Source organism: Balaenoptera physalus (genome assembly GCF_965194825.1).
Source record: "Balaenoptera physalus genome assembly, chromosome: 6".
In the NCBI taxonomy this organism is placed as follows: Eukaryota; Metazoa; Chordata; class Mammalia; order Artiodactyla; family Balaenopteridae; genus Balaenoptera; species Balaenoptera physalus.
In genome coordinates, this window is record NC_138885.1 from 39,255,136 (window position 1) to 39,271,088 (window position 15,953).

General features: G+C 36.5%; 1 protein-coding gene across 3 annotated transcripts in view; it reads left to right on the forward strand.

Annotated features, from left to right (window-relative positions):
* ARHGAP15 (Rho GTPase activating protein 15) overlaps nucleotides 1-15,953 on the forward strand; it is a 618,973-nt gene that overhangs the window by 96,783 nt on the left and 506,237 nt on the right. For all 3 annotated transcript variants that reach the window (XM_082465102.1, XM_082465104.1, XM_082465103.1), the window contains 2 exons: nucleotides 212-273; nucleotides 14,583-14,670. In XM_082465102.1, coding sequence (XP_082321228.1) covers nucleotides 212-273; nucleotides 14,583-14,670 — 150 coding nt within the window. The remainder of the gene's footprint in view (nucleotides 1-211; nucleotides 274-14,582; nucleotides 14,671-15,953) is intronic.

A 15,953-nucleotide genomic window follows, 5' to 3' on the forward strand; every position in this document is an offset into this window, starting at 1 on the left:
ACATTACTCTTTGTTATCTTTCTTTTGGATATTTAACAGCTTGTAATGACTGATCTTGAAGGCTCTTCCCATAAGCTATATATGCATTGTTGTTGAAGTTCTGTGACTGGAAACTTCCATCACTGCAATGACTGTTGGAAAGCACAGGTTCATTCAAACTAATAATGCATAGGAGTTTGTCACAGTTTTAATATATGCATTCTTCTTGCAGATGGTTGAAAAAGAAGGTTATCTTCAAAAAGCTAAAATTGCAGATGGAGGAAAGAAACTAAGGTAATAAAAGTTTTTTTTTAATTCACTTTTATATAACTGTGCCAGTTCCCCATCTCCTCAGTTGTGTCACTGCTATTGTTTGGAAAGGTAGGCCCTATGGTGCATGACTAGAATATTCCTCTCTGCTATCACTAAGATCAACAGTATTTTTAATATAATTATAGTTTTCCAACAAAGCACTACATTTTATTTTGTTGCACAGAATATATAAATGAAGTGCTTCATGACATCCTAAGACTTGAAATCTTAAAAAATATGTGAAGAAATAAGATAATGTGTCTTGATTTCTGGGATTAACAGATTAGGGGATGAAAGGACTCATTTCGCAGTATATAAAAATCTCCCTAAAATACATTGGGATCATAATTTTTTGAAGGATGGAGGATTTGAAATACATTTGTTGCTCAAATAAAAATCATTTGAGAAAAAAATAAAAGGAAAATAATCTGTCAGATAAAAAGTTGGAAGTTGCTGCACTTGGAGATGAGGTCAACACAGAGTAGGTGAGAGAAATTAGAAAATGTAATAAGGATTCCCTAGGCAACAACAAGAAAAAACTTGGAGAAAAAAATAAGGTTGATAGGAGGGTAGACAAACACTACATGTTTTTTATGTATGGGATATTTAGAAATAATCATCTCCATTTTAGAATTTTCCCTATTTCTCATGTAGGTCTTATGATATACTTAGCTTTGTGCTAGGTTATATGCAAGCTGCAAAGGTATATAGAAAGTGCTTACAGTGGGAGAAAAGACATTTATTCATGACTATATTATTAACAGTTAAAATCATACAGGATAAATTTACTAATTAGCTACACAATGGGACACTTATTAATTGTATAATACAATTCATTACTAGAATGGAACTCTGGCCAACACTAGAGAATGAAATATGCTATTGTTTGCTATAATGGAGTAAGTATATATTTATTTAAAAGAAGTAAAATTGGGGAAAACGATCATCCATAATTCCACTACTTAAAATAACTATTTCAATTTTAAAGAACAAACTCTATTTTCTGCCCATATTATGTTTTATTCTCGGATAGCAAACAGGGCCTTGAACCCTCTCCTAGTCCGTTCCTCTGCAGTAACCCTGCAGCCACCCTCCTTTGAAGGGTGCAGGAGGGAAATGCACAGGAGACAAGATCAAATGCAATGCTGCTTTCAGACTCATCTAGTCCTGGCCCCAGTGGAGAACCTGACTTAATGTGTTGGGTTCTGAAAGGACCCAGGAGGGATTCTTTGATTAACCCAATCTAGTGCCAACTTTCCCCTAGACTTTTCTCCCAGTTATATCAGCTCGTGAAAGGTGCAATGATAAACCTTCCCAAGATAAGTCAAAACCCTTTCTCACCTTACCAGCGATGTGGACAAAAAATCCAAAGAGGGACAGAAAAGGACTTGTCTAAGTTATCACTTCACCTTTCACTGGTGCTTGGCAGGAAAGAGGAGGTGATAGCTTTGGTCAGTCTTAGCCTCCAGACTCATGCAAGCAAGAGGAGGAGATGCTAAAAGGAATTCCAAGAAAACAAGATGATGTGCCACCACAGTGGTCTTGTACAATGTCCTTGCCCATAAGCTATCCATAAACCATCCCTGTAAAATGTTTTCCTAGAAAGTGGTGTCAAGAAAAAGTAGAGGAGCACAACCAGGCCTTTTCCCTAACAGACTCACATGAATACATTTTTAGGTAGTTTCAACCAGTGTGTATACCATTTTGTATTTGTTTTATTTGTTGTTATTTTAATCAGCTTACATACCATTTCTGTGTTCTAGTTTAAATTCATATAAATATTATTTTGTACTATGTTTTATTGTTATTTCAATCAGCTTGCATGCAGTTATGCATTCTTGCAGCTTTTTCATTTAAAGTTATATAAATTTTAGTTTTCCATTTTTGTTTTTGTTTTTGTCTTTGTTTTTAACCTCAGGTGTACAAATTGAGTTGATTTTCCTCTTCAGTGTGTGGCCTTGTATTATCATCATTCTGGGCAAGACCCTTAGTTGGTTTTATTTTATTCTTCATCTCCATTCCTCACTTCAATCCTCTGTAGAATGTGTGTTCATCAGATCGTCTCTCCATACATTTATATGGCTATATGTGTGGCATTCTGGAAAACAGTGTGTAAGTGAATGTGTTCTAAATTGCATAAGCCTTTGGTTTATAAGCCTCATTCTGGTTCGTACTACTTTCATTCAATGTTAGTCAATGTTAGGATATCTATCTATATCTATATATTTAAAACCAGTTAGTTTCTTCCAACTGCTGCCCATTTTGCCGTTGTGAACACACATCAAATTTTACTTACTCAGTCTCCCAGGAGTGGATACCTAAATTGTCCCTAACTCCTTCCATCCCAAACAACATTGCAACAAACCACACCGATATGTCTCCTTACAGACCTGTGAGAAATTCTCTCTGGGGCATACCCCCAGGAGTAAAGGATTGCTTGGTGGTAAGGTACACACGGTTATAAATGAATTGGGTGCTACTGCCAAGGCTTCTCCAGAATGAATGCATCGGTTCACACTCTCTCCACAATGCAGAAGGGATCGCCTCGCTCCATGATCTCATCAGCATGCAGCATTATCAAACTTTCAGTTTTGCAAGTTGATGGCTATAGGACATTACTTTAGTGTTGCATTTATTTTTATTCTTCTGACTGGTGTTTCAGTTAAGCATCACGTCACCTATTTAGAGTCAGTCAGGCTCTGCATTCCAAGAATCGCCTGTGCATAAACTCTATTTTCTACTGAGTTTCTCACTTTTTTTTTTTTTGAGAGAACTCCTAATGTACACCAGGTAGTAATACATTGTCAACTTTAGGCTTGGCAAATATCTCCTCCAAGTCTCTCACTATCTATTTACCTTGCTGATGAAAGTCCTTAGTGACCAGAAATCTTTAAATTTGACCCATATTGTTCCATAATTTTATTCTTTATTGTTTGTGGGATTTGTTTTCTTTTTTGAATTTTTAAAAAAATTTTAATTGAAGTATGGTTGATTTATGATATCATGCAAGTTTCAGGTTTACAGCACAACGATTCAGTTCTATATATATACATATATATATATATATATATATTCTTGTTCAGATTCTTTTCCCTTATAGGTTATTACATAATATTGAGTATATTTTCCTGTGCTATACAGTAGGTTCTTGTTGGTTATCTATTTTATACACAGTAGTATGTATATATTAATCCCAGCCTCGTAATTCATCCCTCCCATCCATCCCCCTTTTCCCTTTGGTAACCATAAGTTTGTTTTCTGTATCTGTGAGTCTCTTTCTGTTTTGGAAATAAGTTCATTTGTGTCTTTTTTTTTCTTTTCTTTTTTTTTTCCTTTTTTAGATTCCACATATGAGTGATATCACATGATATTTGTCTTTCTCTGTCTGGCTTACTTCACTTAGTATGATAATCTCTCGGTCCACCCATTTGCAACAGCAGCAAATGGCATTATTTCATTCTTTTTTATGGCTGAGTAATATTCCACTGTGTGTGTGTGTGTGTGTGTGTGTGTGTGTGTGTGTGTGTATACATGTATGTATATGTATGTATATGTAGGGGTGTGTGTGTGTATATATATACATATATATATGTATATATATACACCACATATTCTTTATACATTCATCTGTTGATGGACATTTAGGCTGCTTTCTTGTCTTGGCTTTTGTAAATAGTGCTGCAGTGAACATTGGGGTGCATGTATCTTTTCAAATTATGGTTTTCTCTGGATGTATGCCCAGGGGTGAGATTTCAGGATCATATGGTAGCTCTATTTTTAGTTGCTTTAAGGATTGCTTTAGTTTTTTATTATAAACACGTTACAGATTGAAAATTGTAGTATATATAGTCAGCATGTTTAATAACATATAATACACCACAATGTTGATGGGACTGTAATACACCAAGCCATTTCTACGTTCCTCTTTTATTAGATTTTTAAGTTGATTACAGTTTTATACTAAAATAGTTATAAATGCAGTAAACCTACTATTGCTTGTCAATTTTTCTTTTATATTTTCTTAAGAGAATTTCTAAGCCTAGAGGACTTAATTAAATCACAAGACCATTTTTTTAAATGACCGTTATGTATTGACATACTGCTTGCCCAAGGAGTCTGTATGTTTTTTGTAACTAACAACAAAATGGTCAGTTTAATCATAACTTTGAAAAATTGTGTAGTTTTCATATCATTGGTAATTTAGTAACTATTAAATCGTATACCATAGTTGCTATAATTTGTATTTCTTATGTAAAGTTTCTTTCCATAGCCTTTTCCCCATTTATCAAGGAACTTTATATCTTTTTATAAATTGTAATGAGTTACTGCAATAGTAACAGATGCTTATTCTGTCAAGTACTTGGATAATTGCTTTACCAGTAATTCTGAAATAATACTCTAAAATAGGCTATATTACCACTTTCAATCTTAACAAGTGGAAAAACTTGGTCACTTGTATCAAGCTCTCCTTCTCTCAATCTTATTGCATGTGTAGTTGGTATCAGAGTTTTAGCCCTGTCCTCTGTTTAAAGTAGGTTGGACTTTTCCCTCTTGCTAGAAGATGTTTGAGGCCAGGAAGCAAAAATTGTTCTTTTATTTCATACCATCAACAGTACAAAGGGCTTCAGTTGTCACTTACTACTATTTTATTAATCTCTATAAAGTTTTCTACTCATAAATACATGACAGGTCATCCACATCATATTTTGTGTTCTTATTTTTCTTTCCTTCCCTTCTCCTGTTCCTTTTTCTTTAGCTTCCTTTCCTCTTTCATATATTTTTTTCTTTCTAAGAAAAGTTTGACCTATCTCTGAATACAACAAGAGTGGGTGGAAGGAAGGAGAACTCCTTGGCTATATTTTACATTTGTAAAGGGCCATAAATTTAGCTTTGTTTTGAAATGAAGTTCTAGAAATCTCCCCAGACAGATGGACGGGGTTGAAAGCCCCAGACATTCAGCATTCAACTTTAGTTTTTCTTTGTGAACATTGAAAGTATGCTTCTTCTGATAAAGTTTAGAAATTCCTGCATTTTGGTACGTCTATCCCCAAAAGTTAAGTAGCCCAGGTTTCTCTGAAGCTCTCAGAGACCTTAGCAAAGAGTTGTTTTCAATTCTTTAATTGAAAACAACTTTAATTTATAAAAGCCCCCTGACAACATGTAAGCTATTTGCATACCCTTATCTCTCCCTCTATAACTTTCAAGCCTGCCCCTTCGTCATCTCATTTGCGGCTCTGTACATCTTATCATATGTGGCTTGTCACTCTGCTCTGCTTTTCAGAGGGACTTGGGAAGAAGGACTTGAGGGTGAAAATATGGACAGAGAGGTATTTGGGAAGAAATCGAGTAAAGGTAGTGCAATGTTATGTCTACTAGTGTGTACTTTCATCCTAGAGCCCATGGCTATTAGACCTTTGTTTTTATTTGCTTTTTCTTCTTTTTAAACAATTGTTTCTCAGAATAGACTTTCTGTAGAACGTGATACCAAAGTACCCTCCTAATGTAAACTTTTTTTTTTTTTTTTTTTTTTTTTAGCATTTTCTGCTCAAGATCCCAATAAATTCTTCCAGGCTTCATCTGTCTTTCTCTCTTTTTAATGTTCCATAGTGAGGACTGGAGGGAAGGTTTGGAGAGTATGGAATACTGAAGTTAATTTGTAAAAGGTTGCTTTAGTTTCATGATTTCCAATACACGCTCTGTTATAATTTCCAACTTCAAGTAACCCTTTGAATATATAAAGCTTTTACATTTCTTGCAATAGTGGCAGAGATGTATATATTTATACATCAGTGTCTCTTTGACCCTTTTTTTAAGCAGAGGCAAATTACAAGAAGCTTAAAATATAAGAGAGAAGCAGTAAGTTCTTCACCTACCAGTTTGAGAACTAGTCAGAACACTTAAACAGTGTCTAAGTGATTTTTCAGTAAATCAGTCAAGGACACTAGAGTAAATCACATTCACCCCCACCAGAGGTACAGAATCAAGTCAAATCCAGTGTGCCCAAGTCAGATAACAGAGGCGGGCGGCCCAGAGTGAGTCTGAAATTTACAAAGTAACCTCACTTATATTTTCCTCTGACTTTTTCGTTTGCCACCGTGTCATTACCAAAGCAGGCATAGGAGAGGTGAGTGTAAGATATAAAGCTTTGATGTTAGAGCAGATGAATATGTTAAACCTGAGTTCAAGCTAACAGATTCCTATGACGATAACGAATATTTTAAGGGCCATTTTCCATCAAGCGTTCTTCAGATAAGCAGTTACCAAGTTGCTGTTATTATGTGCTGCCATCCGGTGTCCGTTTTGTAGAATGCAGAGTTTTTGGTCAAGCTGATGCCTGTGTTGAGCTTTCTTTGGTTTTGGGGTTGTTTTGTTTTGTTTTGTTTTTACTTTCTACCTTTACAACTCAGTATTTGTTTTAGGGAAGCTCTCTGAAGTGTCTCACTTGGAGAAATTGTCCCACCAATTACATTAATTGTAACTAATTGTCATTAGAATTTAGTTCTTCCTCCTTCCTAATTACATTAAGGATCTTTTTCCCCCTTAGATGTGATGTCTTGTGACAAAAAAAATTAAAATAAATAGCCTGCATTTATTGTCCCAGGATCTATTTCCTGTACTGAATCAGTAGTGTCAATATCAATCCCTTACCTAATTGTTACTTGTAAATTCATGCGGAGACTCTCTCACCTATTCCTGGGACCTCTGACTTACTGAAGTTGGACATTTCTTGACCTGTGTATCTTGCTTAACCGTCAAGTCTATCCAACAGCTTGGTTTTTATCTCTCTGTGTGGAAAAATAAAAAAGAACTCCCTCAAAGTTAAGATGATGAAGTGTTGATGCATTAATTGGCTCCCATCAATGGATGAAGTTACGTGCTGGCCATCTTGGGAAGGTAGAGATGAAAGAGCTTACAGGTCAGCATTGCAGAACAGCCCAGGTCAGGCTAAGAAGTGCCCTTGTTCCAAGGAGAAAGATGTTCAAGTAACTCTTTGACAGCAGTTGGGTGTCTTCCTCTGTCAGGGTCTATCATGAGGCTCTGCATAGACGTGCCCAATATGACTAAGGGAGAGTTGCATGCCACCTGCTCTAGAGACAACTGATACAACAGAATGAGCATGGCCTTCTAAGTCCAGAAGACTTGGTCTGAATCCCATATTTATGACTTTGATGCCCTTGGGTAGGATGCAACCTCACTAAGTCTCAATTTTTTTATCTGAATGTGGAGGATTTGTTTCCGTGTTTACTGCCTGTCTCCCCTGAGTTAGACATAAATGCCTTGAGGTCTCTGCTATTTGCCTTTATATATTCAGTCCTTGGAATTGTATCTGTCCTCTGGTAGATGCTCTGTAGATACTAGTGACTGGCTTGGGGATTAAATTACTTGACACATACAAAATACCAGGTGCCATACCTCGCACAGAGTGAGAACCAATGCATTCATAATAGCTTATCTTATTGAAACACATCTGAGAAGTCAGGAAGCCCTCTAGAGAAAGCTCAGGTATTGCCACTAGGATTATAAATTAGAAAAAGATATACTAAACCAGGAATGTTAGATACTTTTAAAACAATGCTCTGAAAGACTTATCAAAACATTTGGGAACTAAGGAATAAATAAGGGAAATGCAAGAAGTAGGTGTTTTGTAGTCCTTGTTAGTAAATAACAACAAACAGGGCAGGAATAATCTAGATGTGTGACCCTCCTGAAATTTGAGAACCCATATATTCTTTTACTCAAAAACCTTTGATAAGCATTCACTAAATGTCAGATATTGTGCCCAGGAGTGGAAAAGCTCTAGGAGGTCAGGGATGGTGTTCCCCTCTTTGGGGGTACTAGGAAAGTAGAGGGACTTTCTTTCCATTCTGAAAATCGCTTCATCCTCAGAAGGTCTATTTTTAAAGTCCTGCCTGAGCCCTCTAAACTTGAAGGAGTTACTCGCTCTCTGGGTTGAATCTCAATACACTGAAAAACTGTCACCTATAAGGATTTGGTTGCATGCAGAAAGCATTAAAGGTACAAGTCAAGGCAAAACCTTGCCAGCTGACCCTATTCATACTCCCTCCAGAGCTGACAGTGCCATCAAAAGGCTCGCTGTGTTAGAGTAACTGGTGAGAAAGCTTTTCTGCTGATATCCTGAGAATTACAGGCAGCACAGTGGGCCAAACACATCAAATGGGGAATGGACTCGAAAGATATTGTGAAGAAAATAGCCAAGTCTCTAGACTACTTCATTCAGAGAGGAAGGTTCTGACCTAAGTCATAGGTTAAAAGATATTCCCATTAGGTGAATTCTTAGCCACTCCTAGACTAGAGGCTTTTGAAACACTTTCTGGTTTTAGGCTCCCTACTGAGTGCAGGTGAGCCTACTCATCCCAAACCAGAATAATCCCCTAGCAGGAAAGAGAAAGAGGTGGTGTCATAGTTAGAAGCACATCGCTGCTTCCGGCTTATGAGGAGTTGAAAGACTCATCATGTGACTCCTTTAAATCAGTTCAATTCCCAAGAGAAAAATAGAGGTTGAGAGTGGTGGGCCTTTGACCAATCCTTCTAATTAACATTAGGTAAAACAGTTAATTTGACAGTCCAGATGGCTTATACCTTGTCACAGGCTCTGTACTCTAGCTTTTATAATTTGAGACTTAGGACCAAAACTATGGTGAAATCTGACATTGACAGTCTCCTTAACCAAGAAAACAGTATATTGCTGGTTGGGTTCCAGAACATCTCAATAAAGAGAATAAGGCAACAAAGAGAGTCACATGATTTTTTTTGGTTTCCCCTTGCATATAAATTTATGTTTACACTCTACTGTAGTCTATTAAATGTGCAATAACATTATGTCTAACAAAACAATGTACATACCTTAATTCAAAAATACTGTATTGCTAAAACATGCTGACCATCATCTGAGCCTTCAGTGGGTCATAATCTTTTTGCTGGTGGAGGGTCTTGCCTTGATGTTGATGACTGCCGACTGCTCAGGGTGGTGATTACTACAGGTTGGGGTGGCTGGGCAGTTTCTGAAAATAAGAAAATAAGGAAGTTTACCACATCAGTTGACTCTTTCTTTCACAAACGATTTCTCTGTAGTGTGCAGTGCTGTTTGAAAGCATTTTACTCACAGTAGAACTTCTTTCAAATTGGAGTCAGTCCTCTCAAACCCTGCCCCAGCTCTATCAACTGAATTTATGTAATATTCTAAATCCTTTGGTGTCATTTCAACAGTCTTCACAGCAACTTCACCAGGAATAGATTCCATCTCAAGAAACCACTTTCTTTGCTCATCCATAAGAAGCAATTCTTCATTCTTTAAAGTTTTATCATGAGATTGTAGCAATTCAGTCACATCCTCAGGCTCCATTTCTAATTCTAGCTCTCTTGCTATCTCCACCACTTCTGCAGTCACTTCCTCCACTGATGCCTTGAACCCCTCAAAGTCATTCATGAGGGTTGGAATCAACTAATTCAGACTCCCGTTAATGTTGATATTTTGACCTCTTCCCATGAATCAGGAATGTTCTTAATGGCATCAAGAATATTGAATACTTTCCAGAAGGTTTTCAATTTACTTTTCCCATATCCATCAAAGGAATCATGACCTATAGCAGCTATAATGTATTTCTTACATGATAGGACTCCTTGATCCATGGGCTGCAGAATGGATGTTACGTTAGTAGGCATAAAAACAACATTAATTTCATTGTATATCTTCATCAGAGCTCTTGAGTAACCAGGTAGTTTGTCAATGAACAGTAATATTTTGAAAGGAATCTTTTTTTCTGAGCAGCAAGTCTCAAAAGTGGACTTAAAGTATTCAATAAACCATGTTGTCAAGAGATGTGCTTTCACCCAGGCTTTGTCATCCCATTTATAGAGCACAGGCAGAGTAGATTTAGCGTAATTCTTAAGGATCCTAGGATTTTCAGAATGGTAAATGAGCTTTGGCTTCAACTTAAAGTCACCAGCTGCATTAACCCCTAACAAGAGAGTCTGTCTGTGCTTTGAGGCTTTTGAAGTCGGGCATTGACTTCTCTTCTCTAGCTATGAAAGTCCTAGATGGCATCTTCTTCCAATAGAAGACTATTTTGTCTACATGGAAAATCTCTTGTTTAGTGTAGTCACCTTCATTAATTATCTTAGCTAGCGCTTCTGGACAACTTGCTGCAGCTTCTACATCAGCATTTGCTGCTTCACCTAGTACTTTGATGTTACTGAGACAGCTTCTTTCCTTAAACCTCATGTACCAACCTCTGCTCGCTTCAGACTTTTCCTCTGCAGCTTCCTCATCTCTCTCAGCCTTCGCAGAATTGAAGAGCATTAAAATCTTGCTCTGGATTAGGCTTTGGCTTAAGGGAATGTTGCGTCTGGTTTGATTTCTATCCAAACCACTAAAACTTTCTCCATATCAGCATTAAGACAGTTTTGCTTTTCTATCATTCATGTGTTCACTGGAGTAGCACTTTTAATTTCCTTCGAGAACTTTTCCTTTGCATTCACTTGGCTAACTCCTTGGCACAAGAGGACTAGCTGTCAGCCTGTCTTGGTTTTTGACCTGCCTTCCTCGCTAAACTTAATCATGACTAGCTTTCAATTTAAAGTGAAAGAGATGCAACTCTTCCTTTCACTTGAACACCTAGAGGCCATTGTAGAGCTACTAATTGGCCTAATTTCAATATTGCTATGTCTCAGGGAATAGGGAGGCCTGAGGAGAGGAAGAGAGATGGGGAAAGGCCAGTCGGTGGAGCAGTCAGAACACACACAACACTTATGGATTAAGTTAGCTGTCTTATATGGGCATGGTTCATGGCGCCCCAAAAGAATTACAATAGTGACATCAAAGATCACTGATCACAGATCACCATAACAAATATAATAATAATGTAAAAGTTTTAAATACTGCGAGAATTACCAATATGTGACACAGGGACATGAAGTGAACAAACACTGTTGGAAAAATTGCACCAGTAGACTTGCTCAAAGCAAGGTTGTCACAAACCTTCAATTTGTAAAAAAACACAATATCTGTGAAGCACAATAAAATGAGGTATGCCTATACTCTGTAATCTTTAAAAAAAACACAACATAAATTAGTGAACAGACTTCAGGCTTCAGAATCGGAGAAACTGAGTCTGACTCTAAGTGTATGGCCTTAAGTAAGTTACCTAAACACTCTGAACTTTGTTTTCCATATTAGTAAATGGACAGATTAGTACCTTCATCATCTTTTAAAGTGAAGCTAAATCTCCAGTAGACAAGCAAACGTATACTAGGTACTCAAAATAATTTATGCTAATTATTATTTTAAAAGAGATCATGAAAAACTGAATTAAAATTGGAGCCTCTAAAACGTTGAAAAACAGCATTCTGTTTTTCTTTTTGAAATGAAATTATCTTAAACAAATTGGAAAAATCTTCACTTGTATTCATAAAGACATTGTTTGTAGTTTATAATATCAAAAAGAAATTGCACTGTATGTAAAGTGCCAGAACAATTCATATTACTAAGTTTCCAATACCTGCAGTTCTTACCCTATTCAGCTTGTTCATCAGATTCACCTAAGAGGGAACATTTCACAGCAGTTCAAAGTTCTAACTGTGAACCATGAGGTAATCGAATTTCATGCAACTTCAGTTCTAACCAGTTCCAGTTCCAAGTTTAAGAAAGGGAAGAGTAATGCCAACACGTTCTATAAACGATCAACATCTGAAAAAGATCAAATCAGAACCATTTACCCAGGGCTTGCTATAGACAGGAAGCAAATAAGGTATAGAGTATCTCTTGCCAGGAGATGAAAAATATAGTGGGAAATACAACAGGCAGGTTAAATATAGGTTCCGTCATGCCTGGGGGTGTCCCATTCTCCTTGGTTACATATGGTCAAAGTAAGGGGTGGAGATAAAAATGATGCCCAGTCTAGACCAGCAGTCGTGTCAATGTTTACTCTATCTTGGGCCATCTAATATTATGACCTGCATAAGAAGAAGGCTACAGGTGTTCCAGTTCATCTTGCTGCTACTGTTACCTAAAATGAGAAATGGGAACTAAGGCAAGGGAAGAAAAAGGTCTATGTGGTTTTCATTTTTCCCCCATCTTTTTCATCATTTGATTGAAAAAGTGACTATTTGAAGACAAGTGGGTCCAAGAACATAGTGTTCATATTTGCATGTTGAAAAATACACATTGTGTTTGTTTTGTTTCTGTTTATCCAGTTTTTTTCTTTTTAACACAATGGTGTATCATTAGGAAAGCTTCAGGCATGTAAGAGCAACCTAATCTTGTAAATATTAACTTTACTGAATCACAGCTGTCCTTTAAGTCAAGCCCCTAGAGACTATGAGGCAAGTGGAACTAAATTACACGAAGATCTTAAATGGTCATTTAAAATGTATCTTTGTGTAGTTTTCTATGGACCAGAATAGTCTTTTTGTAAACTTTTCTAAAAAATCACTTTTGTAAAATGAATTCAGCTATTCTGAACTGAGTGTTAAACCAAAGCAAACTGCAGCAATATGATATAATAGAAACATATGTATATTAATCTCCTTAATCTTTTACCATCTAAAACATTTGTCTTTCTTCACGACACAAATATACATACATCTACGTATTGAAGTAATACATGTTCAATGCAAACGAAAATCAAAAGCTATGGTTTCACTCTCTGATTTAACTATTGTTAAATAGTTAACAATAGTTATTGTTATACAATAGTTATTGTTATATCCAGCTTTTTTTTTTTTTACCTCCATGCCTAAGTTTAATCATTGACTCAACATATACATATTTAGTGCCTACTCTGTCCAAGGCACTGTTGCTTGTCACTGGGGGTATCTCTGTAAGGATGAAATGTTTTCTGTCGATTTGGGGCTTTTTATTTAATGGGGGAAAAAGAAGTGAAATTTACAAAAAAAAAATTTTTAATTTATCCTAAGTGCTATGTGAGGAAGTCATGGAAAACATATTTGAGGACATAATATTTGAACTTCGATGAATGGGAATTGATAATCAGAAGGGGCTGGGATGGGTGAGGACAATCATAGGTAAATAGCACAGCATGGTCTTATGAACTACATATTATATTATGGTCTGCATTAAAATCTTCCTATATCAGGATTCTGCTAAGCACAGGGTTCATTAGTCCATTGTATGACTCCATTATATGCAATTTATATAACCTATCTCATTTTTTGATATTTTAGATGCAGAATTAAGAAATGGTGCACTTCCTTCTTGTGTACAGAGCCTTAACTTATGAGATGATTTCTTTAGGATAAATTTAAATTTGTAGTAATGGGCTTGTTCAGTCAAAAGATATACACATTTTAAAATATTTTTTAAAAACATATTGCCAAATTCACTCCTGAAAAGTCGTTTCCACTTCCACCAAAACTGTATGGGAGAATCCATTTCTCCATACTCTCAGTAAACCTTGGTATTATTCCTTCTAATTCTTGCCAATTTGATTGGCAAAAAAGTAAAAAGCATTTGACTCCCTTTATTTGCACTGAGTTTCAACATTGAAAAATATTGTGAACTAGGCAGGTAAATTAGCTGGTTAGTTTTGCAGACTCTGATGTATACTAAACCAATGAAGAGATATAACGGTGAAGGACGAGGTTCTGATTTCTATTTTTACTTTGCTGTTTTTGGTTTGCTGCAGAAACATAGACTTTTTATGGAGTGGAAGACATGGATACACGAGGTTGGATTTTTGATAGCTGAAAAAGATTTGGGGAAGATCTACAAATGATGAAACTTTTACTATAAATGCCATGATATATAAAAATTACAGAATATTTTTATTATTACCTAAATTCCATACCACCTGTAGATTTTTTTTTTAATTATTTTAAAAATTTTATTTATTTATTATTTTTGGCTGTGTTGGGTCTTCGTTTCTGTGCGAGGGCTTTCTCTAGTTGCAGCGAGTGGGGGCCACTCTTCATCGCAGTGCGCGGGCCTCTCACTGTCGCGGCCTCTCTTGTTGCGGGGCACAGGCTCCAGACGCGCAGGCTCAGTAGTTGTGGCTCACGGGCCCAGTTGCTCCGCGGCATGTGGGATCTTCCCAGACCAGGGCTCGAACCCGTGTCCCCTGCATTGGCAGGCAGATTCTCAACAACTGCGCCACCAGGGAAGCCCCCACCTGTAGATTTTAACAAAGAAAAGATTTTTAGGAATTCTGGTTAAAAGTAAAGATAGTCTCTACTTATTCCAAATGTTGCTCATACAATACCTGTGAATGATTTCTTCAAGTGATAGTGCTTTTTTTGCTTTTTTCTCTCCTAAGGAAAAACTGGTCTACTTCCTGGATTGTTCTTTCTAGTCGAAAAATTGAATTTTACAAAGAATCCAAGCAGCAGGCTCTGTCTAATATGGTGGGTAGTTTTCTGTTTCTACTATTATCATGTTTACAGAAATATCGTTGAATTAAAAGTTTGGTTTCAACAGAAATCACACTAAAGCCTCCAAGCTATCAACATCTGAAAGCAGATGGAGGAAAATGACTCAATAAACTTTTAATCAGATGAAGGGAAAATAGAACTTAGTGTTTGTTTTATTAAGTGGTGCATTTGGAGAATAATCACAAAATGAGATGAATGGCAAGCAGCTCTCTAGTAATGGGAAGGTAACACTTTAAATTAAGGTGCCATTTATAAATGCTTTATTCTTATTTATGAAATGATCACTAAATGCAGCTACTTGCTCAAATAATGTAGTATAAAGTATGTTATAAAATGCATTAGTAATAAATACTTAACGGATGAGACTATGGAAAGCTGTTTTAAAGAATATTATAAGGCGTAAATCGTATTAAACCATGTATGTGCATCTTTAATACATGAATTTAAGTTGTTATCTAGCATGCTATAAAGTGCTTCACACATTAATAAATAATAATAAACTGTTTATAAATGGCACCTTAATATAGGGTGTTACCAATGAGGAAAGACTCTAAGTTAACAAAGTGATTTTTTATCTTAGTCTAACTGTGACATTCACTACATCCAGCTAACCTTTCTGAACAGTTCTATGACTCCATCTAATGGAACTAATACAATTTCTGTATCCAATAGTTATTACAAAGTGAAATTTGTAGGGCTTCTTGATTTGTACCTGGAGGAGGGCCTCATATATGCCCACAGAGATTTGACAGTGTTAGTAAGTAGGAGCAATTCTGAGCTAGTTCCTGGGGCAATTCAAGCTCAAAACCTTGCTGCCTGAACACCAGAGCTGCCACACGATGTTGGAGACAGTGGGCAAGCAGCATATCTGACAGCCTCCTGAGTAGGAAGGACTCCGGGCAGGAACCAACCTGCCATACCCCAATGGCCTGATGGGCGGCAGGGAAAAGGGGTCTCCTGGCAGGAATTAACCACAATGAACTAATTTGTATTTGGCAGGTAATAAAACGGTGGAAGGTTCTTTGCTTTCCAGCCACTAGTCGTGTTTGCTATGTAATCCTCTTTAAATAGGAAATAGAAAATCATTTGCTAGGAGATTTTTTTTTTTTTTTTAAAGGAGAAGATTTTAGTAAGAACAAAAGGTAGCATTTGGCTTGCTCCTGATAATTGCAATAGCCTTTATCCCCAAGTAGCTTGCTGATTTTGGAGTCTCGGTGCAGCCAATCTGTAAACTAATTATGAATAAATTAAAAATA